The sequence below is a fragment of the Agelaius tricolor genome, unplaced genomic scaffold (genome assembly GCF_023055355.1).
Source record: "Agelaius tricolor isolate 1412-34295 unplaced genomic scaffold, bAgeTri1.0.p SCAF_4, whole genome shotgun sequence".
NCBI lineage: Eukaryota > Metazoa > Chordata > Aves > Passeriformes > Icteridae > Agelaius > Agelaius tricolor.
In genome coordinates this window covers 2,772,878-2,798,753 of record NW_027269264.1, presented here as the reverse complement: position 1 = coordinate 2,798,753, position 25,876 = coordinate 2,772,878, and the positions used below count along the sequence as shown (strand labels likewise).

At 38.6% G+C, this 25,876-nt stretch overlaps 1 protein-coding gene across 5 annotated transcripts in view; it reads left to right on the top strand.

The window, feature by feature from the left end:
• The window catches only part of SNCAIP (synuclein alpha interacting protein), an 88,264-nt gene extending 62,596 nt beyond the window's left edge, over nt 1–25,668 (top strand). For 4 of the 5 annotated variants that reach the window (XM_071424379.1, XM_071424380.1, XM_071424381.1 and 1 more), the window contains 6 exons: nt 3,320–3,445; nt 8,745–8,914; nt 15,413–15,505; nt 17,943–19,011; nt 20,827–20,894; nt 25,100–25,668. In XM_071424379.1, the coding sequence (XP_071280480.1) occupies nt 3,320–3,445; nt 8,745–8,914; nt 15,413–15,505; nt 17,943–19,011; nt 20,827–20,894; nt 25,100–25,184 (1,611 nt within the window). In that variant the 3' untranslated portion in view covers nt 25,185–25,668. The remainder of the gene's footprint in view (nt 1–3,319; nt 3,446–8,744; nt 8,915–15,412; nt 15,506–17,942; nt 19,012–20,826; nt 20,895–25,099) is intronic. The other variant, XM_071424383.1, reaches the window with a different exon arrangement.
• The last annotated feature ends 208 nt before the right edge of the window (nt 25,669–25,876 follow it).

The window sequence follows — 25,876 nt, the reverse complement described above, 5'->3', positions numbered from 1 at the left end:
TGTTTCTCCAGGCATTAAACATGCATGCCATGTTTTTCTTCAAGAATTATAATTTAGAATGGGCAGCAGAAGGGAGTTCATAGCAAAGTTCCTATGTTAAAGGTCATCAAACTACAGTCATGATCTGCCTCCAAGGACATGTCAACAACATTTTATTTTTCCAGTGGGAGAGGGGACTGCATAAGGTAATCTGATTGAAGAGAACAAAAGCTCAAAGTCAACCTATAGCCTGGTCAGCATAGCTCCTAGCAAGGGTTTCTTTAAGCATGATATTATGCAAGAGAAACCATGCTGGCTGGCAGGCCTTTTCACACTGGGCATAAGTCATGAATACAGGGCTGCTAGCTGTGTCTAGTCACCAGTCACAGGAAGGTGGTGGTGCAGTCCTGGATGCACATTGTCCTAGTCCTGACTTAGAGCTTCATGGGGCTGGCATATCTTTCCGTCAGGGATGTTGTGGTAGTATGGACTGCACAGGTGGGTGCAGAGGGTGGGGAATGTCAAGGATTTGTGGTTTTTGAACTTTGGAGAATCTAGGGAGACTTTGGTCAACCAGCCTGAAGCATGCTGGTTATCTAGAGGGGATCCTGTGCACGCCTTGATGGTTGTACAGTTCTAGAGAGCACAGTGGGAAGGGTGTATGACATTCAGATATGCAGATAGCTAACAAAACACCTGTGTTTTACACCTCAGGATATTTGCCTTCCTGTCTAATGTCATTATTACAAAGGCAATGTGTTGTTTTCATGCACTCCTACTCCTCTACTGTGAAGGGATACTGGGAAGGCCAGCTTATTTAATTAATATCAAGTGATGGATCTAGGATTAGCTGTAGAGTCAGTACTCTTCAGCATGCTAACTCTTCCTTTTGTAGACCATGTAATCATTTAAGTGGTCCATGTTAGTTCTAGTTTCTTCCTCAAAAGTCATCTGATGGAACCAAAGTCAGCTGTCCCAAATTTTCCTGAAATCTCCTTGTAGAGAGATTTGAATTATTGTAGATCTAGAATATGCCAGGGAGGTGTTAATAACTGCTAGAGCATAAGCATTGTAGGTCTTAAGGTAACAGATATACTGAATAATTTATCAGCATTTATCAGTTCCTATTACTTCACAAAAAAAGTGATTATTTTTCATTGCCTTCATCTGATGAATTTTCTTGTTATCTTTCCTTTGGTTCTGAATAAATTGAAGACTATAAATCTATTCCTGAATACATTTTTCCTTTAAATATGTATTATGAGTGTTAATAAACAGAAATGTGGCTTATTTTGATATATGATGGTTTTGTTTTCCCTAGTTTTAAGTGAAAAAAAATACTTGTTTTCTTGGGTTTTTTGATCAAGGATAAATTTGTTGAAACACAAACTGTTTGAGTAGAACTATGATGTTGTGCCTGTGATCACTCAGTGCACAGGTAGTCCTAAGTACAGATGACTGAATAGGGCCACCCAGCCACTTGATTTCCTCGTTGATAAGATAAATTACTAGAAAGCATCATTTGCTCCATGCTGATTGTGATCATAAAATTACAGAACATGCTTAACATTCTGGTCCCTAATATGTTCCAAAGAAATATATGATTTCAAAGCTATAGTTGTCTTCCAATTCTGCAGATATGTTTTGCTAAAATATTTTTCTTTTAATTATCAAAACATAGGGGCAATTCATAGGAGTACTATAATCCTTCTTCCTTGCTGGCCAACACCACTGGCATATTGAGAAATGCTCAAAAGTATTTTTAAAGAGATATGTGATCTGTAGTCATCTCTCCATGCTGGCTGTCGGCTGTGTTGGGCATTCAGCCAAGGAGAAGTCAAAATACCTATGCCTTCACCCTGTAGTAAGAACAAAATTGCTGCTAAAGTGAAGATATGAAGAAGATAAGCATCATACAGAGTAGCCCTCTGAAGCAGTAAGCAGAGACCCAGACACATGAATAGGCAGAATCATCCTGGAGTAGCTCTAGAAGGGTCCTCTTCTTTTCATTGAGATTAAAATTTCTGTAGTACTTTTACACAAAAAATGCAAGTTTATATTCAACCTTTTTAGACTTTTCTTTCTTAGTTTTTATTCTTTCTCTTTTCTACTAATTACTGGTCACAGTCCTATATGTGCTCTTGGTACTTTTTTATTTAGGTCTACTTTAGTTTTCCACATTTCTAATTTTGGATGATTACGTATTTATGTGTCACTGAAGCTACGGAGGTGCTGCAGGTCAAGTCTGTGGATCAGCTTTTGCCTCAGCAATGCTAGAATCCACAAAGCCCCTTTGAACTGGAGCTCAGAGCCAGTATAACATGATAGGTATCAACACAAGGTATTAAAAAATACACATTTAAATAAAAAACTGTATGCTAGGAAGTAATTTAGTCTTTTCACCTTTTCAGGTAGAAAAACTGGGAAAGCAGCTGTAGTCAGCTTTCATGGAACCCACTTTTCTATACAATCTATAGATTTATTCTAGATTTTCAATATGTATCATATTCAGTATGACGAAATGAAATTTAATCTGGAGTGGCATTGGAAGTTCCTAGAGAGAAGAATTTTTTTTCCAAATAAACTCCTTGGGGAAAATAAGAAGTCAAAAAAGCTTAGTGCACATATGTAGCTCTCCATTGTTAGAAAAGAATACCCAAATAAGTGTACAATGCACCTACATACACACAAAAAAAGGTGATGTTGAAAAAAAAAGCTTCTGCTTCAGTTTTGGCTTCCAGACCTCCAGTGACAAGTTTTTGCAGTCCAAGTCTCCCCCTCCTTCCCAACATGCAGGGCATACAAATGGTCCATGAGTCAATGTATTGAGTTCTTAGGGTAGCTTTATTTTCTGCTTTTAGTTGTGTTGCTTTGTCTTTAGCACAACACACAGAGATGGGGAATGATTATAGATTTGAAGAATCTAACTGCTCAGCTCTGTCATCTGAGCATAATCCTATTTTGATTTTCCAGAGAGGCTTTTGTGAAGTCTGACCAAATTTCTCAACCTGATTTTCAGCTTTATATATGGGTTATTCTTCTTCAGGTTTCATCACCAACCCAGAGGCTCGCACAATCTTCATGTACAATTTCTCAGAATGTGTTACAGTACTCATATTTTTTATTTCTTTTTATAAAATAAAGTATTTCAGCTTTTTCCTTGGGGGGAAAAAAGAAACCCAAAACCCCCAAAAAGACAAACCTGTTCCATGGTATACTAAGCCTACAAAGTTAAGAAAGACTGAAAACAAGGAATTATTGGATAGTATTAGTAATGGATGACAGCACCAGTATTCCTTTTCATTATTTCTTATCTTTTGTGACATTTCTTTGCCCTTAGGAGAAAATCCTTCTGTGGCTTCTTCAGTTTATGCAAGAACAAGGGATTTCGCTGGATGAAGTTGACCAGGATGGAAATACTGCTGTTCACATAGCTGCTCAACATGGCTATCTGGGATGCATACAGGTAGAGTGATAGCAATAGCAGAAACCTCTAAACTTCAAGCTTGAATGACAAAAAAAATATTAGAAATCTAAGTGGGAAAAATTATTGATACATTAAAATATATCAGAAGGAAGAACTTTTTAAACCAGTAGGAGTCAGACTGAAATACTGAAAATCTCTGGGTTTTGATTCTATTCTCGAGTATGCTGTTGTAAGCCTAAACTAACTTGTATTGCAAGATGAAAGCATGATTATATTGTTTACATATAAGCAGCTAGTGAGTATGTTTTTGTGTTACAAAAGGGCAGCCAGTGCAGATATGCATACTTTTCTCATTACTCTGATATTTTCCTTCTGTTTCTTTTTCCATTGAAAAAGGATCTTTGTAGCTATCCAGCTCAGGGGAAGTATAAAATATAGGTTTGTTGAACAATTTACGCTTGAAAAAACAATCCTTCTGAGACTTATCATCCTGAAATGAATCTGTGCTATACAATGAAGAGTGATGCTGACTTCTAACTAAGTTTCAGTAAATCATCTTGGCCACTGAAAACAATATAGTTCTGTTTATAGAGGTGCTAAAAATGGTAATTTGTCCAGCTGCAAAGGCTTACACATCTACAGTACTTACAGGAGCCAGAATAAACCAGTTTGGATACCTCCATCCAATACCTGTGTTCAGTTAGATATACCAAAAAAGTCATGGAGTTGAACTGGATGGCTGGTCACAGAGTCATAGAACCATTGGACCATTAAGGCTGGAAATGACCACAAAGATCATCAAGTCTGATCAAACTAGCACTACCATCATGTTCACCATTAAAGCATATGTGTTCAAATGCCACATCCACACCGGTTTTTTTGTCCACTTCCAGGGACAATGACTCCACCACTTCAATGGTCAGTCTGTTCCAGTGCTTAACAACCCTTTCTGTGAAATTTTTTTTCCTAATAACTGTTCTAAACTTCTCCTGGCACAACTTGAGGCTATTTCCTCTCATCCTGTTAACTTTTACCTGTGAGAAGAGGCCAATTCCTACATGTCTACAATCTCTCATCAGGCAATTGTAGAGAGCAATGTCCCTCCTCAGTGTCCTTTTCTCCAGGCTAAACAACCCCAGCTCCTTCAGCCTCACAGGACTTTTGTCCCACACCCTTTCCCAGCTCTGCTGCCCTTCCCTGGATTTGCTCCAGCATCTCAATGTCTTTTTTGTTGTGAGGGGCCCAGGACTGGTCACAGGGCTTGAGGTGTGGCTTCACCAGTGCCCAGTACAGGGGTATGGTCACTGCCCTCGTCCTGCTGGCCACACTATGGACACAGGCCAGGATGCCCTGGGCCTTCAAGTGCAGTTGAATCTCATCCAGTTGGCCTCAGCCTTTCGATCCAGTCTGTGCAGATCCCTCTGCAGAGCTTTCCTGCCCTCCAGCAGATCAACTCTCCTGCCCAACTTGATATATCTGTGAATTTACTGATGATGCACTTGATCCCCTTGTCCATATTGTTGATTACATTAAACAGGACTGGCCCCAGCCCTGAGCCCTGGGGAACACCACCACTGACCAGCCACAATCTGGAGGTAAATACACTCACCACTGCTCTCAGAGCTCTGCCATCCAGCCAGTTTTTTTCTCAGTGAACACCATAGGCAACCAGAGTCTCCAGGAGAATACTGTGGGAAACCATATCATAGGCTTTGTTAAAATCCAGATAAACACATCCACAACCTTTTCCTCATCCATTAGGCAGATCACTTTGTCATAGAATGAGGTCAGGTTGGTCAAGCAGAACCTGCCTTTCATAAACCCATGGTATAGGTGAGATCCCCTGGTTGTCCTGTACTAGTTGCATGAGGATGGTCAAGGTAATCTGCTCTATGAACCTGCCTGGCACTGAGATCAGGCTGACAGGCCTGTTTTTCCCTAAATCCTTCCTTCTTCAAGCCCTTGTTATACATGGGTGCCAAGTATGGCAGCTTCCAGTCACTGGAACCTCCCTGGTTGATCAGCACTTCTGGTAAATTATTGAAGGTGAAGCAACTAACGTTGTGTTAATTGCAGATGTACCCTCTGTCCATCAAATTTGCTAGAACCGTTAGTCATAGGAGTACATTTCAGTGTTTGTGTTGTCGGCACTTTGAGCAAAAACTTTTTGGAGAAGAAAAAATAATAATAAAATTATTCCAGGAAACTGCAGAGAGATATTTGATAAATAAACAAGTCATTGCAGAAGAACAGATAAAAAAATAAATAATCTCTTGGCAGAAAGACAAGAAATAAAAATTAAAGTTATTAAGTCCAGTTAGGGTGGAAGGTCTAAGAAGGAGCAGTAATCCTCCGAGGACTCAGATATTTATCAGTAATCAGTAAACATGTTATTCCTGCAACCACACATGAACCAATCCACTCTTCAGGCCACTGCAAATACAGAACATTTGCATTACTCCAACCCTAAAAGAAATAGGAGAGTTAATTTTCATTAGCTAACCTCTCCAGAGAGCTAAGTATATTTGTGCACACTGTTATGTTGGATCTACAGCTGCAGAGCTGCTGCTGCTACTATTATTATTATTATTATTATTATTATTATTATTATTATTATTATTATTACAGTCTATTTATATATTTGGTCACCCAGAATACATACTTCTGTAAAAAAGCCAGTTTGAGAGTATCACATAAAAAAAAAACAAAAACAGGTTGACCTGAGAGAATAGACTTGAAAAGAAGACAGTCAAATAGATTTGGAGGACATGACCATCTCTGCATTTTCTTGCTGAGGGAACATGTCTTTTTTCTTAAAGACTTGAGGAATGGATCCTGTAAAAACTCATATGAGAATAAAATAAACAAACCATCACATCCATGCTGAATCTGGTGGGTTTACTATCGTATTGTAGCCAATTGCTATGATCAGTTGGAAAAAATGGATAGAAGAAATGTTTATGATTTGTTGGTGGGGGGCACTGTTGTGGTAGAGGGTGTGCTTAGGGTTCCTATGGAGTGTGTGTTTAGGGTTGCTATCTCAACAGTGCCTCATCAAGATGTGCAGTGCATTTGAAGGAGAAATGGGTATGGATTACTTTGAACAGAGTGGTGACATCTGCAGGCTGTTTTCATGGATAAAACTAAACAAAGAAGAAACTAGCCCTGCTTTCCCTGTTAAGAACAAACCTTAATAAATGGCTTAGAATTTTAGAGATTCTTTTATTTTAGGTAAATATGCAATTCAACAGGTGCTTTTTGTTGAAGTGAGGCCATGAGAAATAAGTTATGAAAATATCTAGTGGTGATAAAAATACGCAATGTCAGTAATGTCACTTCACTAACACCTCACAGTCTTACATGTAGTTGATATTTTGGGCTGTGAAACAAAATAAGCTCTGTCCCCAGTAAGTTGGAGTCTAATTTAAAATAATGTACTATGAATAATCTGGTAAGAAGAAAGAAGTGATAAAGAAAGCAGAGAAATTATAGGCAGCAGCATAAAAAATGAAGAATCACAGGCTGTCAGTGATTCCCTGGCCCGCTTACTCACTGTCTTTATGAGCATATGATGCTCCTATTATGTTTCAAACTATATGATTACTTTCTGCAAGGTTATAACTCTCCTTTGTTTTCTTTCTTGACAAATTAAGCCCAACCTGTTGATATGAGATGCAGTGCAAGAGTTTGTAACTTTCCTTTCTGTATGGTTTTAGCAGATCAGACAGACCACCCATTCCACTTCTCTCCCAGCAGATGCTGAGCTCTCTGTATGTGCTGTTTGTCGTCAGCCAAGTCACTCCAGCCCTCAGTGGTTTACCAGCTCTGCTTGCAATTCCTCTTCTGCATGTGTATGCATAAAGTTAATGATGCTGTAGTTTCTGGCTGTACAGGATCACAGGTTTTCCTAGGGGTTGGTATCAATGCGTGTCAAAGCATTGCTGAGAATATTTAGGTCCTATTTTACCTACTCCATCTATGCAAATAGCTCCTAACTCTGATTATCACAAACACATCGTAAAGAGGGAAGACTTGGTCTCAAATCTTGCTTCAGTTATTGGATGTCTTGAAGTCAGCCAGACAGAGCTTTTTTTGCACATAGAACACTCTTTACTCTAGTCTCAGAATAACTCAAATGTCATGCTTACAACATGGATAGTTCTCCAGCAGCAAGCTAGAACCATCTAGAACCAACTCTTAGAAACCATCAGCACTCTGCTGGTGCCGTGAGTAACACAGGGATATACATCAGAGTCTAAGATCTTATTTTTCTTGAAGATTAAAAGCTGACACATATTTCAGTATGTCTTCAAAAGAAAATAGTGACTAACCAAGCAAGTACAAAGCAATGAGATTCTCTCAGCATTAAAAAGCCACAGTGATCTAACCCCCCCACCAAAATTCCAACTAGATTGGTATGGTCATAGTACAGTTCTTTATGTGCAATAAGAAATTTGTGCCTATCTGACCTAAAGCATCTGCCATGTCTTTCATATCTAAGCATTACTTAGTTAAGGAGTCAGGACACTGAGACTTCTCTAAGGAGTGTTTTAAACATAGGGATTCTGCTGTGGTAGAAAATGGAGAATTAAACAACAAAAGGAGTCAGCAAATATTGTAGCAAAGACATTACTAAAATGAGATTCTAAGGGTGTGTTACAATACCTTGCACTGTGGAGATCCTAAGAAAAGACCTGGTAAGCTATTACAGCTCATCACTACCCACTATAAACTGGCTAGCAATGTGTTCATTCTGCTGCTGCTCTGGACCCAGATGCCATCAAGAACAGGTGTCCTGTGTCTTTTTTTCTAGGTCTGCCATGTGTAAAGTTATCACAATGTTCTGTAATGCATAGATAGGTGCATCTGCAAAAGTTTGTTACTGTGGTGCAGGAGAGAATCAATAGGTGGCCAAACAAAAGTCCTCTGTTCTCATTTGGTAGTCCCACTCACCTGTATGAATGCTACAAGTACATTCAGGATGAAATGAATGAACATGAAAATGAATGAACAGAAAAAAATTCATTTGGTAGAACTTGGAGGGGAGAGGAAGGAAGGACATATAAAACATAGTCTCTTTATAGCTCTTCGGAACTGCAGCTCTCACTCTTCTATGTTACTGTTGCTCCTGAGTGGTAGATTTTATTGGTATGTGGCTTGAATTCAAGCTGCAAACAGATTTGTCAGTGACTGAATTTTAAAAATTACTGGCTTAGACTAATGTTTTTCAAACATTTTATTCAGGAGTGCTTTTTGTCCAACCATTCTTGTGCTGATCAGAAGTCATAGCAGAGATTTACACTTACAGATGTCACTGTTCCCTTTTATGTTTTTACAGACATTGGTTGAATATGGAGCAAATGTCACCATGCAAAACCATGTGGGAGAGAAACCCTCTCAAAGTGCTGAGCGACATGGGCACACCATGTGTTCCCGCTACTTAGTTGTTGTGGAGACATGTATGTCACTGGCCTCTCAGGTTGTCAAGCTGACTAAGCAGCTGAAGGAGTAAGTGTTTCATTGTTAGCAAGAGGGGTTATCTCAAAACAATACTCTAATTCGCCTTCAGTTTATTAGCAGTGTCTATTTTCTTCTTCCTATATATGACATTTTAAAGTTGGATTTCTACCTTATTTCTCCACTCTTTTCTGCTCTCAAGTATTTGTCCCTTCACCTTTAGCACCTTAGTTTTTCAGCTGTTCTTTTTGTGGCAGTTTGCTGTGGACATACATTAAAAGAGTGGAAGCTAAAAAGGGTATGTATGAAGAAATCCAGTCCCTTTTCCCTTTGCATATCTGGCAATCACATCATTACAGATCATTGTTTCTGCTCATATAGCTTGCTTTTATCTACAGGTTACAGTGCTGGGTGTTGATGTTGGGAGGAATAGTAGAGACAATAAATGCAAGGATTTTTTTTTGGTCTTGAAAAGTCACCAAAACTTACAATAGCTACTCAGGAAATATCTTCTGTTCTATATTTCTTCATATGAACTGGTTTTAATATTTTGGTATGTTTTTTATTAAATATTCTGTAAAGAGCCTATTGTTTTGAAACACAAACAATTCTAGTTGCTTGATTTAATTGTGGGTACAGTTACTGTGGCTTAACATGTCAGTATCTTCATAAGACTCTTAGAAACCATCAGCACTGATGTGACATTGTTCCAGCACAGATATGTGATCAAGATGTCAGCTATCACAGTCCATGAAAATGACTTCTAATAACCCCATGTTTCAAGGAGACCATATAATTCTGTGGTGATACATGTGTAGCTAATTGCATTGGGTATGAATTACAGTACTCTGCTAGCAGGGGAGCTGCAGAGTGGCCTCAGTGAGAATGAGTGAGGGTTTTCCCTTTGGTAGACAGAACTCTCTGGAACAGACCCAATGCAGGACACAGCTAAGCCCCACCGGTCATAAACATACCTAAAAAAGAGCAGGAAATGCCAGAGAGATGAAGGAAACAGAAGAGTGACAATCAGAGGGAACAGCAAGGCCAGAGGAGCTGGAGTGGAGAAGGCATACCCCAAGTGGTCCCTGGAGTACCTGTGATAGAACAGGTAGAAAGGGCTGCAGCCCATGGACAAGCCTAGAGCCAGCAATATCCTGATTGGAATGCAACCTGTCAAAGACCTACACTAGAGAACAGGAAAGGGTGGGAGGAAGGGAGTAACAGAGAGAAAGTGCTGCACATGAACCCTGACCGGTGCTGCATGTTGGCTTACTGAAAAGACTGGGGGTAACCTCCAGCAATGACAAGAGGGGAAGAGAGGTGTCTGGAGTAAAGCCTGGGAATGGTGAAGAGGAGCTAGGTGTGCAGGTGAATCTGGGAGAGAAGTTGAGCTTGGAAAAGGGGAGGATAGATGTTTTAAATGTCTTCCTTCTTTGTTTCCTAGTACCTGAACCAGTAGTGAAATATTTATGCTAATAAACCATGAATTAAGTTAAATCCCCCATGTTGAATCTCTTTTGTCCATGACAGTAACAGGGAAGTGAACTCTGTCTTTATGTTTACATTTTCCCTTTGCAATATTTTCATGCTATTACATTTATACTGTCAAAAATACAAACACTGATCTGAGGATCATTATAATATTTACCATTTCCATCATTTTGTAGCCTGACAATGTCCCCTGGATATTTCAATGTACCTGGTTGCACTTGGTCCGTTTGCTGAAAAATACTATCATCTAACATAAAGGAAAAAAATAAACATAAGGCATTTCTCTAGAAGACAGAATTAGCAGCTGACTCCTGTCATGAGTAATATGATGGAATATATTTTCTCCATAATTCAGTAGGAAAAAAAAAACCACACAAACACACACATGCCAGGAAGTAGAGGTGGCAGCCACAGAATACCCATGTCTCTGTTCTCACCCCGTCCATGATAAAAGTTTTGCATCTCGTTTGGAAAGAAACGAGTTGTTATGTGAGTCCGCAGGCTGCTTACTCCCACAGAAATACTCTAGTTGTGACTTTCATGACAAAAGCATTAATACTTTACCAAGTATCCCTGTTGCCTCACAGACTGCATCCCTAGGAAATAATTGAAATTATTCTTATCTGGGTCCTGAGGAGTTTCTTTGCTTGTTTCAGCTGGAGTTAAATCTCCTTCCCTAAAGCAGCCTATTTTTCAGGCTTCAGATTAGTTTCAGTAAGTGCAGCAGCAGCCTTTTCTCCCTCTTCTACAGAGATATTTCTCTTGTGGAACCCTGTTGCAGTTTACTGAGGCAGTGAAATAATCTGTTTTCTGCTTGAAGGAGCAGCTTCTGCATGGCTATTTGGGCTGCAGGCCTAAGGCCACAGGAGGTTTTGATAAATGCAATGGACCATGTTCAGAGGCTCATGCTCAGGAGCCAGAAGGGATGATGGAAGAAGACACTTGCCCTGTTTTGCAGTTGTCATCCTTCTGAAAAATCCAAGGACAGTACAAAGTGTATCCATGGAGCACCTTGACAAGGGGGCCTTATTCATGGCAGGATAATTCGCTGTCTGCAACACCTCTGAAGATCCTGAAAGAAGTTAAGAATATCCTGAAGACATTAGATGTCAACAGATGGGAGTCAAGTTTGCTATCTCATTCTTTGAAATGTACGTAACATAGCTGTTACGTAGGAATAACTGCAACCTGAGCTGGCTTTCCTGGATTTTCACCAGTATTTCTCCCAGGGTTAATGAAAACACTGCTCTAGAGACAGAAGAGGTATGACTGTATCATGATGGAATACCTGAAGGGTCAAAACACTGAGGGCTCTTATGTGTTTCCCAGCCTTCCCTCAGCTTCCATAAGCATGAGCTGATCATGCAATCTTCTTTTTTTTGAGTGCTTTATTGATGAAATAAAGGAGCCTCGTCTGGTAATACTATTCCCCCAACCTAAGAAAGGTTCTTGATATTTTTCTTGATATATCTTCTTGATATTCTGCAAGAAGAAAAACAGTGCAGAAACTCTCTTAGACAAGTACTTATCAAGACCTAAATCTTCAAAGATTTTAACCCAAAGAAAGATGTGTCATCTTCCATTCTCTTGTTATGAGTTCTTCCAGTCATCAGACAACAAAGAGGAGTTCCAGGGAGAAGTTATTCCAAACCATCATACTGTTTGGAGCCATTTATTAACAGAAGACATAAAATCAAAATAATAACATCATTTTTTTTTCCAGTTTTCACATCTTGCAGCTCTTTGAACCAAAGCAGCTCAGATGACAAATTCAGAGGAGTAAAGAAAAATATTCTGAGCTGAGTCTAATTCTCCATTCAGGGGCAAAAGCCTTTATATTTTTGGAAGAAGGAAATAAGTGGAAATTACAAATGTCCCATCAAATTTTCACAAGAGGATTAGCTGAGGGTTTCCCCTAAAAGGGAAAAAATCAAGCAATTCTTTCCATAGGTAGAAAGGAAAGTGGCCCACAAAGACCTGGTGTTACTGGCTTCAAAATGCAAGTTTTGCTTTAAATCTCTTGCTAATTACAGATTTTTTTTCAATCCAGTATGACTTTCTGAGCTAAACACAATACTTAGGACAGTCACAAAAGTTTCCTGTAGAGGCTCTACAAAGTAATTTGCTTTCATTTTACTTCCTGAGGTCTTCACAGGTCTTACAATATTAGTTATTCTCTCACTGACTTCACCTGCCCAAAAAAATCTGTAGTTGCAATGTAAAAAATTCCTACTTGCAGTATAACTTGTATTATTTGGGCTTTCCTGGTCTGAAGACCATGTCAGAATTAATGACATAAAGTGAGTGCTTCTATAGACTTCTTTTGCAATGCTGCCTGAAGATGGACCTGCATTTCCAGATGGTACTGTCCTACATTTATGGACCTGCATGGGCAAGTCAATTAATGAGTGAGACACCTACGGATTCTTCTAATATGCTGTCAAGCAAAAGATCAAAACAAACCATGAGTCAAAAGATGAAGTTGAGAGGATAATTTAATATTCTCTTTTGTAGGCACTTTTCTGTGTTGTATGAAAGAAATCCATTATTTTCTGGAACATCTTAGAAGCAGCTGTAAAAATAACTGAATAAAAAATTTCCATAGTGGTATGGTAAAGTGTGTGCAGGTTGGTGTGGTTTTTCATTGTGTGGGTTTTTTTCTGGGGTAGATCATGGTATCTAGACATATAGTAAGAAATTGAATATAAACTTTGAAATGTTCATCTTTTTCACTTAGTTAAGCCATTTTGTGTTCTGCTTTGTAGCATAGTCATTCTTGTGTTATTTGAAAAAAAAAAAACCCGTAAAAACTGAGAAATAAAAAGAAATTAAAAAAAACATGCTATGAGAGATACTCTTACAGAGCCCAGTGCCTCAGCCTATTCCCTCTGCAGTTACTGAGCTCTCTGATTCCCTAAGGACCTATCTGGGGTCCCCAGATGTCTAACTTGACACTGAAGAGTCCTTACATATTACTCACTGGGAGCATTGGCTAAGCTAAGATCCCCAGAATTTGGCCATCAATTTTAATAAAATGAGTATATCCTCTTACCTCTGAAGCTACAGTGGTCTTGTCTCCTAAATCAGTCTGGCTTTAATACTTTGCACTATTGCTATTCCAAAAAGTTGGGATCTCGTTTCCATTGTTACCTTGGAATATATATGTGCATGTTATTTATCTTTAGGGATACTGCTGGCAAGAAGTGTGGGTGTCTGTGACTTATGTACTAACTAGTTAAACTGTGAAAATGGAGTAAACTTCAACTCTTTTAGCACAATATTTTGTTAAAGGGGAATGAGCATTACCTCAAGAGGTAGACATGTCATAGATCTCCACTGAAACTAAAAACTTAAAAAACTGTTAGCTGCATTATTTAGAAAAAGAAATTGAAGGAATAATAAAAGGAAAAGAAAACAGATTAATTGCATCACAACCTAAAAAGAATTTCACTGGCTCTTGTAGGAGAGTATCTGGCGATCTGCAATATAAGCTAATGTTGACAGATGGTAGAAGTAATTTTAAAATAGTCTAAGGAAGTGTGTAGGCCAGAGGAAGAAAGATGGAAAATTAAAGGAAGAAAGGATCTACATAAAGCATGGCTGTGTTGTAAAATGCAAGGCAGTATGTCAAGATCACACCGTTATTTCTATTTCACTTTTCAAATTCTTTGACATTGATATATTAAAAGTAAAACATATATTTTTTTCTGCCAGCCCTGTAAGTACAACCTCTAACAAGTGATCTGGATTCTTTCTGGCCTTGACATGGCCAGTTATAAGGACTGCATTTGGAACACAGCTAAATCTTTTGCTGATGGCATGTGAGCTAGGAAAGGGTCTAGCTCATTGGTAGAGAACTGCCTTAGTTCTGCAAATCCAATAAGAATAAAAGTACTAAAAACATAGACAGGAACAGAAGCAGAGCCTGGGGGAACATGATAAAAAGTGATTTTCCCATGGTTATTTGGTCAGGACCATGGAATAAAAACCTCCAAATCTCTAATTTTCTATAAGTTTTCAAATAATTCTCTCTGTGCAGTGTTTAGATGCATTGTAAATTAGAGACCACTAAACAGATGTTATCTGTGGTGGTCAACAAAAAGGGGTATTCTGATGTAAGAGTGGAATGTCTGAATTGTATGGAAGCAGGAAAAAGATTATCTTTTTGTGCAAATTAATCTGCCATTCTTGTACTTGAGGGTTTGCAGGTTATAATGCTCAACTGAGACCATCCAAGAAAAATAGGTATGTTGCAGGACAAACAGATGTCATTAACAGGTAACAAATGGAAAATGGAGTTTGTACTGTGGATATCACTCTCATTAACAATTTTTAGGTACTATTGCAATTTTTAAGTGCTGGTCTCTAAAGTTATCTGGAAAACAGTGTAGATCAGAACACCACACTGAAAGCGATACACTTGGGTAGGTATAGTACAGGGAATAAGGTGGATGCAGAGCTCAGGTAGGACCTTTGAAATGTTTGCACAACAAGCTGATGTGGTACAAACATCAAACAGCCAACTCCATCCTACAGCTGTAGTTTGGACCAATCCTTTCCAGTGGTCAGAAACTTTTCTCTGAGCTCATTTGCAAATAGGAAGGGAGAGAGCAGTTTCCTGAGCTGTTGCTCAGATGATGAAGGCCATCCACCAAACATATGAAGTGACTGCTTAATCTGTGTGCTTTCTGTTCTTTTCCATAAACAAGTAAGAAACAAATGCCCTAAGTTTACCATATTTTTGTGTCTGTGAGTCAGTTTAAATTCACTGGTGCTTATAATCATACACTTGTCCTTATATGAAGTATAATAATTGGATCTGACAAATAAGTTTTTTCAGTTGTTCTTTTACAGTGATCCCAAAATGTCAGCAGAAATTCAGACAGAAGCACAAACTCTCTATGTTCTTATTTATAAGTTCTCTATTTATTATATAAAGTACAGGTGAAGGGGACTTCTTTCTTTAATTCAAAGGGTAGTATCAGTTTTCCTGTAACTTACTTATGTAAGTTAGTCAGTTTTACAATTTGAGGTAAACAGTCTTACATTTTCTTGCAGGCAGACTGTGGAACGTGTGACGTTACAGAACCAGCTCCAGCAGCTTTTAGAAGCCCAGCGGTCAGAGGGCAAGTCACTGCCCACATCCCCAAGGTAAGGTGACTGGAACTGTACTGCAGCCTGGATTTGCATATTTTCATAATATACCAGTTATCAGGAGAAGCTGTGATCTGGCTAAATAGTAGATGTGTTCTGTAAAGAAAATGTGGGGCCACCTCGTGGACTTGAAGCTGAGCTTCTAGAGTTTGACAGTAAGTAATACTGGTAAATATTGGAAATTTCTGAGTATAAACTAAATAGTCCCTGCTTTCCAATAGAGAGAAAGCCAATTTTACAGTGGAATGTAGTATGTTTTAAATTAGATGAACAGCAGAAGGGCCTAGAAACTCTAGGAAAGATGTAAAGGTTGATGTTTTCTTGGTCTATCATACATTACTTTTATCAGGAAGTTATAAAAAGTCACCAAAAAACCCTGCTTTCTTATTAATACAGTTCCTTATACTCATTAAATCTTCTACCTGCTCTAGATTGTGTAAAAAGTCAAATCTCTGGAAGCTATTGTTTATGTATCCTGTCAGAAGTCACAGAAAGAAACACAAGTTTCAGACATTAAAGAGGGAGACAGAGAACTGTCTCTCTGACAGTGAGAGGTCTGCATGGAAGCACATGAAGCAAGCATGACTTCACTCTCACAGCAATCTGAAGATGATTTTGAAAGAAATAAAATAACTCACATGCAAATAGAGCTTGGTTTATCCTTATTTTTTAATGTGTTTTCCTCTCTGGAAGCCATATATAGTGCTTTCCCTATTTCAGAGTTGTTAGGGGGCGACATGTATGTGAAAATGTAAAGCTGGCATAAAAGCTTCTGCAGCCACTGACATTCAGAGCTGTGGCCATCAAGTATGAACTTGTAGAGTCAGTGACTGCTTTTTTTCAATTCTCATAGAATCCTGAGCATTTTCCTGTACCAATGCTCCATGGTCCTGAATTTCATGTGTCACTATTTCAGACAATGTGCAAACAATTGCAGTTGTAGATAACAAAGACATTAGGTTTGGAGATGCACTTGTGTAAAGGAACTTCAGCTAGGAAAGGGTTGTAAGCTCCGAACTCCTGCTGAAGTAGAAAAATACACTAGAAAAAGGGGGGTTTGCCTTTTTTTTAGGAATCTTTGTCTTCCCTGTCTGCCAGCTCAACAGGGACAATGGGACCAAAAGCCATTTTCCGGCTCATTTGGTTTCTGTGATTTTTGCTGCCTGATCTTTCCAAGTGGTCTCTCATCTGAGTTCTAGTGCGCACCAGGACTGTTTTACTTTCAGCACCAGATAAGATCAGGTGAAAGCAAATCCCTCATCATTCGTTATTCCTGTAAAAGGGTAGGCTTCAACTTCATTTTGGTTAAGTCACCAAGTCTGAAAATTACACTCTATTTATTTTATTTCATAGTTGGCTACTACTTTTCCTTCTAGTTGGAACTCACTTGTAGATATTTTCATCATCCAAGGAGGAAGTAGCAGATCTAAGAGAACATATCCCTTTTATTAGGAATGTGCACTGTAGATAAATGCATGTTCTTCAGAGTGTGTAGGTTTGCCTCAAGAAAAAAAAAAGGCATAAAATTAATTGAAAATTAGGTGTTTAGTATAGGCATGTGAATTTTTTACATTGTGAGAACTACAGACTCATCAAAGCAGGATGTGCTTACCAACCTCACAAGACCTAAATTTTGTCACCTTATCCTTGCTTAGAGGAAAAGTGGTTTAAAGTCAGAATGTGAAGTGTTATGAGCTCTAGCATATGTCACAGGAAAAGAAAAGGTCTCTGCAATTTACATTCTTCACAAATCAGACATTGTTGAAATTGCTGTTTCTTTCTGTAAAAGAGTTGGAGTTCTAAATTTAATTTATTATTCTATTAGTATGAAATACATTCATGTCACCTTTCTCTTGCTTTTCAATATTTCATATCTGAAAAGGTTTTCAGTGAAAATTGCCCTGATTTTTTATGAGCTCTTGAATGGTTATTATTATTAATACCAGATGCAGTTTAGATTTATGAAATCAATGCTATGCAGAGAGGTGGTACTTAAATAGGACCTTAAATAAGCTAGTTTTGTATTATGATGTGACTTGAATAGCAGGCATTTGGCCTTGTGGAGATTTTTTGCCTGTCAGCTCTCACAAATAGGTGTAATTTCTCTAGAGTTTTCCTCAAAGTCATATTTGATGTCTGATTAGCCATTCTAAGTTTTGATTTTAAGGAGGTTTTGTTTTTGTTGGTTTGTTTTTTTTTTTTTTTTTGGTAAGAGAAAATGAAGGCACTCAAACTCTACATAGGAGTAAAAACAGTATTACATCCTTCTCTATGGAATCTTTGCTGTGGCATCACAGTAATGAATTCCATATGAGTAGCAATGAAAAGGATAAGTAACAATAAACTGAGACAGACACATATATTGGAAATGCCACTTTCACATTTTAGATATGCCTTAATTTTGCTGTGACATTTCCTCTTTTTTTTCTTTAAGCTTGCCGTCATCTCCTGCTTCTGGCAAACCCCAGTGGAAACCATCTGAAGCAGATGAATTGTCTCCCCCAAAAAGTAAATTGAACACCCAAGATGGGATTCAGATTCTTGGCAGCTTGGGAACGAGTACATCTTGTCGTGCTCGAGCTAAGATAAAAGATGAGGACTCCGATAAAATCTTGCGCCAGTTGCTGGGGAAGGAAATCTCTGAAAATGTCTGTATGCAGGAAAAGCTGACTTTGGAATTTCAGGATGCTCATGCATCCTCCAAGAATGTGAAGAAGATTTTGCCAGAGAAAAGGGAGTTGAAGTTAGCCCGACTGAGGCAGCTGATGCAGCGGTCTCTCAGCGAGTCTGATACAGATTCAGCTAATTCTGAGGACCACAAGAACACCCCTGTGAAAAGAACTGACAAACCAAGGCCTCAGCCTATAGTGGAGAGTGTTGAGAGTGCAGAGAGTTTGAACATGATGCTTAAGAAGCACACTTCCACAGCAGGACGGCGTTTTCCTTTTGGCATCAGGGTCTCTAAGTCTGTGGACGGCCACAGTCCTTCTCCTACTTCGGAGAGCAGCGATGCGGATAATGAAGCCCCATATCAGTCTGGTACCGTCCCTCAGAACCAGTTCTGTGCAGACAGCTCTCCATCTAGCACTGACAGTGCTGCTGCCCAGAAGGTTGCCACCAGCCCAAAGAGTGCTCTCAAGTCTCCATCCTCAAAGCGCAGAACCTCTCAAAATTTGAAACTTCGAGTAACTTTCGAGGAGCCTGTGGTGCAGGTGGAGCTAGCAGAATCAGAACTGAATGAGGAAAAGGATAAAGACCGGAGCAAAGGAGTCGTGCGGGCTCCAGCCAGCTCTGGGGAGCATGCAGGGGAGCAGCTGAAAAGGCCTTTTGGAGCCTTTCGGTCCATAATGGAGACACTGAGCGGCAACCAAAATAACAACAACAACTGTCAAACAGCAAACCTCATCAAAACCTCCTCAACGCTACCTTTTACCTCACTAGGAAGGAAGACAACAGAAAGCAAGGGAAATCCAGCAGTTGTCTCAAAAGGAAGAAACAAGCCAGTGAGTACACTGAAAGAAGGAGGGGCCTTTTTTTTTCTTGTCTCATTAAGTAATGCATAAGTGTCTCATTTTCCTGTCTCATTAAGTAATGCTTCTTCCTTCTGCCTTTCTATTGCAAAACAATACACACAAATACTTTTTTGTATTTGACCTACAGAAAGCCCATCCACTTTTCAGTTTTGGAAGAATTTTCCAAGGAGTGGCAGGTATTGCTTATATAGAGTCTATGCTCTTAGGGCACATGATTCCCATGTTCTGTGTTGAAAGCTTTCCACAGAGATGTGATTCACATGGAAATGATGTTTGATGCTTCAGTGAGTGACAAAACATACAATGAGAATGCCAGTCTTGAAACCATGCATTTTCTTAGGAGTAAATAATGAAGGACTAGCCCTGTCCTGTCCTGTAAAGACTGATGAGGCCAACCAAATAAGAAAATAACAGGAAATATTGCAGAAATGGTCCTTCATGCTTCTGGGAGCTACAGCCAACCCTAGGTGTTGAAGCTGTCAGCAGCAAGTCTTCCTTGGCCACCTTCTACTCATAGCACAGAGTCTTCTTGTGTCAGAGCATATGGTTGGCCTGTCAGAAAACATACTGGTTCAGATCTTTCCCTCTCTACAGCGAACAGAGTGCCTTTTCTGGGAACCTAAGGGAAAGAGGGATGTGTGCACTTTAAAGACTGGTCCTCTTGTTTAAAAGATAAGGAGAAAATACTTGGAGCAAATGCATCTTTCAAGGTTTTAGGTCGTAGGTTGAACTCGATGATCTCAAAGATCTTTTCCAGCCTAGTTACTTCTGTGATTCTGTGATTTTGTACTGAATAGAAGAGACAGATGTAGGAAATACTGTGGGTGCAGTATGTTTTTGGAGTGCAGGGCGAGCATCTGGAGATACAATAGAGATGAGCGAGAGGGAATTGTAGATGACTTAATCCACTGTGGAAGACAAGCAGGGAGGGAGGCAGTAGATAGAAAGACATCAGGCGAAACAATAATTTCAAAATAAAAAAATACATAAAGCAGGCTAATAGGAGGAGGGGCAGTAGTGAATTATGTACTGTAAAAAGTATGACAAGTTGATGGGAGAAAAATACAGGGAAATCTTAGGCAAAGAGGAGGCAAAAGAAAGAATGGAAAGAGAGAACTGGGAAATAGTGAATAGTCCATATTAGTGGGTGCTATTAGACCATTCATAGCTATTGCTATTGCAAACTGAAATCAAATTAAATGAAACTGAATGGAAAAATTCAAAGGAGACCTAAAGGGCTTAATAAAAGTGGGACTGCATTTCTTAGTCTACTTAGAATCACAGTATGAACTACTGGTTTGAGTCTTTAAAGACATCCACCATCTCATTGAACAGCCAGTTTAACAAAGTAGTTTTACAACACAATGCCTTTTTTTTAATGGGTGATTCAGATTTCATAGTGACAGGAGAAAAGACAGTCTGTTTTCAAAGATGTTCTGATAGGTTGCAGGTCCATGAGCATTTTTTGTAGTTCCCTAAGAAATTTGAAGGATTGTATGAGGTAATTGTAACAGTATTGATGCTTGCAATATAAAATGCTTGTTCTGTGAAGAGAGCATGTTTGCATGTTACTGCTGCCAGCATCAGAACTGTGGAAAGAAAAAATTTTTATACCAACCCAAAGAGCCACAGCACATATCTCAAAGAGGTAACAGATTCAGGTGCAAAAAAAAAAATCTGTTAAATTGTTACTGTGGCTGACTGCATGTTTTAGTTGATTTCCATGTTATGCATGTGGGAAGCTCTGTGCATGCTCTTAATTGTTATGATGTTATACTTCTTTAGGATCCTTACTTCAGCTACACCAGTCTTTCTTCTAGCACGTTGAATGAAGAGCTGGGTAATTATGCTTGGTATGTGCTTTTGCGTGGTAATGTTTAGCATCTCTGTTGCCTTCTTTTCTCAAATTGTATGTGTTTTTTAACATTGGAACTGAAGCACTCAACTGATTGATTCACAAGAGAGGAAGTAGACGAACATATAAATTCCTAGAAAAGCAAAAATTTATGATGGATTTCTGCTGATGTCACCATTGAACTGGCTACAGGATTTCAGTTCCAAGCAAGTACAGAAAGTATTCATGCTCATAAATCCAGCAGGGTATATAGCAGACTTTGGCTGAGTATTCTACCTCTGTTGAATAAAAGTCAAGGACCAGATGAGAATGGAAATTAAATTTCCCCTCATGAGAAGAGCAAAAAGACCACAGTTCATCTCTAAAGAGAATACAGAGAACATGAAGCAGAATGCTTTACTGTAAGAATAAGTGCTCTTCTATTTTCACACATTTTCCTTACTTTCCTTTAGACTTTGAAGTTAAATCTGTTTTTTAACTCTTTTTAATATCAGATTAACTCTGACTGTATTCAAACTCCTTAATTTAGTTCCATTCCCTCAAGATTATTCGGGCAGATAGAAACCAGTCCCTCAATTACATAAAGATATGTTGGAAGAAACAACACTTGATAAAATGTTTATTTTATAAGCAAATGCTCTCTAAAAATGACCTGTCATTTTCACTTAACTCTTAACACTCACAAATTCCTTTTTGCTTTTTCTGTTAAACTGAGATGTAAAGTTAGTTTGATATTAGTTATTCTGCAGTTCAAGACCCTAAGTTTCCTAACTTTCAAGTTAGTGTTTTCTAAATATCTAATACATGGAGGAAGGGGGGTCCATTCACTAGTTTTTTATTGCCAGGACCTTCCCATACATAAAAACTCAGTTTCTGTAATGGAAATGTGAGTCTTGTTCAGAAGCCACTGGCACAGTGTATGTGAAACCAGAAACTGTAAGATTTCCAAGAGGTTTCATTCTCTCCTGAAAACAAAGAGGGAAACTTTTGTGCAGAAAACTGGATAGCAGCAGTCTGAGGGAGCATCAATGTGAAACTTCCAGTCAAAACATCCAGCTGCTTGTAGAGGAATACAAAATGATTAATTTATTCTTATGTTAGAGCCATCTCCTAGGTGTAGGCAGTTGTTGTAATTTGTCACTTTCCTTGTGTACTGCTCTTGTGAGAATGGCAATTTCCCAGAAATGAGAGACAGGGAATGTCTGGCTGCCACTGCAGGGCTGTGGAGTCACTTGCTGGGAGGGTGATGGTTGGGCACGAACTCCTGGCTATTGCTCCAGGCACTGCTGGTCCAGGCAGCATGTCCTAAAGCCCCCGTTACCACAGACACTTGGACAACCAGGGAGTGGGAAGCAAGGAGCAGAATGCACGACTGGCACAGCCTGAGGAGGTGTTACAGTGCCCAGAAATCAGGAGGTGGGCAAACTGTGTGCCCAAGTCTGTGGCATGAGATTTCCAAACATCACAAAAGAATGGGAGTTGTATTTTGCTTTTCAGAAATCGGAACACAGACTGAAGGTTCTCAGAACTTCTAAGTTAGCCTTTGTGATGACTTATAGCATATGTTGTGATTTTTGAATAGCAAAATGGGTGCCTGTCATTTGTCAGCTACATGATGCCCAGTAGTTGTGACATTTAAATCTTAAAAAAAATCACCATTTTATGCATTACAACCTCCTGGACACTATTTGAATTTTCCCTAGATAGTCTGGGCACACTACATAATTAGCATTTCAGAACTATTTTGAAAAAAATAAAGAACTTTTTTGGAAAACAGGACAGTCTTTAGTGGTTAAAAACTTCACAGAATTTTACATTGGGAAGTTATATTTCTAAACACTGTCCCAAGCCCATTGTGACACTGCACCCTTATAATAGGGGATTTCATTAGCATTTTCTGAAATCTGAAGTTATTAGACAAAATCTGCTTTCAGTGAGATTGCATTCCTGCCAGCTAGTTTCCAGCACTTTTTCTTCAGCTTCTGTTCTTTTGATTTGTTTTTTTTATTTTTGTTTTCATTCAAAATACCCCAAAGTACATTAAGGGCTTGTAGTTTACTTTTTCAAGTTGGTCACAGCTTAATAGTAGAAGACTGTGCTAAATTTTTAGTGGCCTATTTAAATTTGGCACACCCTATTTTTCTTAAAGTCTTGGAGGAAATTTTGGATGTGCAAGATGGTTTGGAATATTTTTTCCTCTTTTGGAAGGATTATTTTTGCGTATTACAACTCCAAGCAGATATTTGTAGTCTTTTTCCATCTTACCTGTATGCCAATGAACAGTTCCTTCCCACACTTTGAGTCAACTGAGATCTGCATTACTTAAAATAAACAGTAACTCACCATATCAATATAAAACCCTGTACATAGGTACAGCTATGAACAGCAAAAATTGCTTCCTACATGGGGGCACTCAGCAGAATCCATCATCATGTCTGTCAGATAGTAAAATGGGCATGCTTCTAAAACAGCAAGTGGGTCTAACCTAATACATATCCCACTGCTAGGCCTAATATGGATAAATTACAACTTCAAATATATTCTCCAGGAAAAGAATGCTTATCTCTGTGTCCAACAAAATAGTAACCATTAACTAATTACTAACCAGTAGCTAGTAACTATACTAGAAGAGTGTAACATGAATGTGAAAGTAACTTTGTCACAGAAGATTTACATTTGTTCTCTGGCGATCTGTTGTGATCATGTGTTCTTGTTGCATGCTTGTTGCATGAGAGGATGTATTAGTGGTGATACGGGCACTAGAATCTGTTAGAAATTTAATTAGAAATTTGGTTACTAATTAGCAATATTAGTGATACATTTTTTCCAGTTGTAAAAAGCATATCTGTTCAGTATTGTTGCCTAGAGACATCTGCATTAGCCAAAAATTTTCTTTGAGGTCACACTGCAACTGTAGAGCTGCCAAAGGGCTCTTTGGTGTGCCTAGTGAGCCTCTACATGGGGAACTCACCCACAGAGTCTTTCAACCCTGCAAGCCTGGGCCAATGCAGCAGGTTAGTCTTAGCCTTATAAAGCATCCTTTAGTAAAGGTACACAGGTAATGCTATGATAACAGCAATGCACCTGAAATGCCAACATGTAGGTATGGCAAAGAGTTAAGCTCCTCTTTTATCTCCTCAGACTCAGTTCTGCAAAATCTGTCTGGTCTGGCTCAATTCTGTGCCTTTTGATCTTGCCTTGGGTATGTGACAGCTGTAATTTAGATGAATAAAGAGGGGTTTAAAATAGAATGATCCCTCATGCATTTCTTATTAGGACCCAAAACCATGAGCTCAGCTTCTTAAACCCTGAAGTGACCGCCAGGTTAACTAACCATCCTAAGTGTAAGTTTATTGGGAGTATTGATTCTTTGTGATGGTTGTAGATTGAAATAAAGCTATTCTAGCTTACAAGAGTCAGGCTTATGAGTTAAATGCAAACTCCTTCATGCACACTCTTGGTCTCACTCTAGTGTCTGTCCTTTGCAGCAGCAAACCAGCTAGTCATGGTTGTATTGTAGGAGTTTTGCTCTTCAGTACTAATAACTAAAAGTGAGGGTCTTAACAGGTTTGAAAATTGCTGTGGATTAGATGCTTAGTGAACAATCAGTTAGAAGGATTAATTGAAGAGAAGGTGAACATACTGGGAATTCAGAGCAAGGGCATATGAAAGGAAGTGAAGAAAATGAGTGCTACAGATATGTTGTGCTTAATTTTTCTACTCTTATTGGCAAGCTTCATTCAAATCTCCTACACAATAGATAGAGAGGTTCATTTCTCTCTGATGATTATTAACAGTGATAAGATAGTCCTATTTCAGGCAGAGTCAGAAACCAATAGGATATGTCTAATGTTGATTGTGGTGGATCCTTCTGTCACTGTGATACCATCCTCTAAAGTACAAAGAATTTTTTTTATATTCTTTGCATTATTACCATAACATGACAACAGCACACTAGTTAGTGCTGTGACTTAAAAAGCTTCTCATCATCCCATTGGTTTTCAGGTTTGATTTCAGAATGAAGTTACAACTCACAAAAAATCCACAATGTTTAGCATGTGTCTAGAAAATGAGCACAGACAGAAAGATTAATTCAGATTTGAATACATACAAGTGGAACAAAACAGGGTAAATAAACACATTGCCAACCCCTTTATATTTTTAATGTTACCACTGAGTAATTCTCTCCATTTTTTTCTCCAGGCATGATGACATCAACTGGAAAATCCAGAAATCTGACAGTCAAAAGAGTATTGAAGAGCCAGAGCTGCAGGAATTCTTCCTCTAAAACATGTCATGATGTCTCACTTTGTTTGAAATACCTGAAATATAGCCTTTTGAAACACTTTTATGAGACATACCCCTCACCAGCAAAACAGCAGCTGTTAGGATGCCTTAATTTGTATCAGTTATACCATATACAAATCTTTTTTATTATATATGTGTATATGTAACTTGTTTGTAAGCTGTGCTGTGTAAAGGCATGGGTGAGCAGAAGTAACAATTTGAAAATTGTTATGACACTTGCAACCTCCAAAATGTTTGTTAGGCCACGGAACACGTTTTGTACTTTGTGTCTTGCATAGATATATTGTCATATATCTTTATTTCCCTTTGTCAACAGCATATACTGTCAAAGTTTCATCCAGGACTCTGCCTGAGCAGCTCCTCAGTGAGATCAAGGCAAAAGCATTGATTTTTCTTTTTAGTATGTTTTGTCTGTTGCTATTTCTATTTTTTGTAAAAAGGAAATAAAGACGGTGTTAATAGGATACACTGAGTGCAGATATTCCTGTAATTCATTTCGTCTTTTGAGTGGTAAGGTTTTTTTGTTCTTTTTGATGTTCATTTGATAATTAGACAACATCCAGTTTCTGGATTTCAGTCAATTAGTTGTGTCAAAAGTTGCTTTAATATTTAGTAGTCCTTTATCAGCTTTAAAACATGTAGAAATAAAAAAAAAAAGTGTAAATGCAGTTT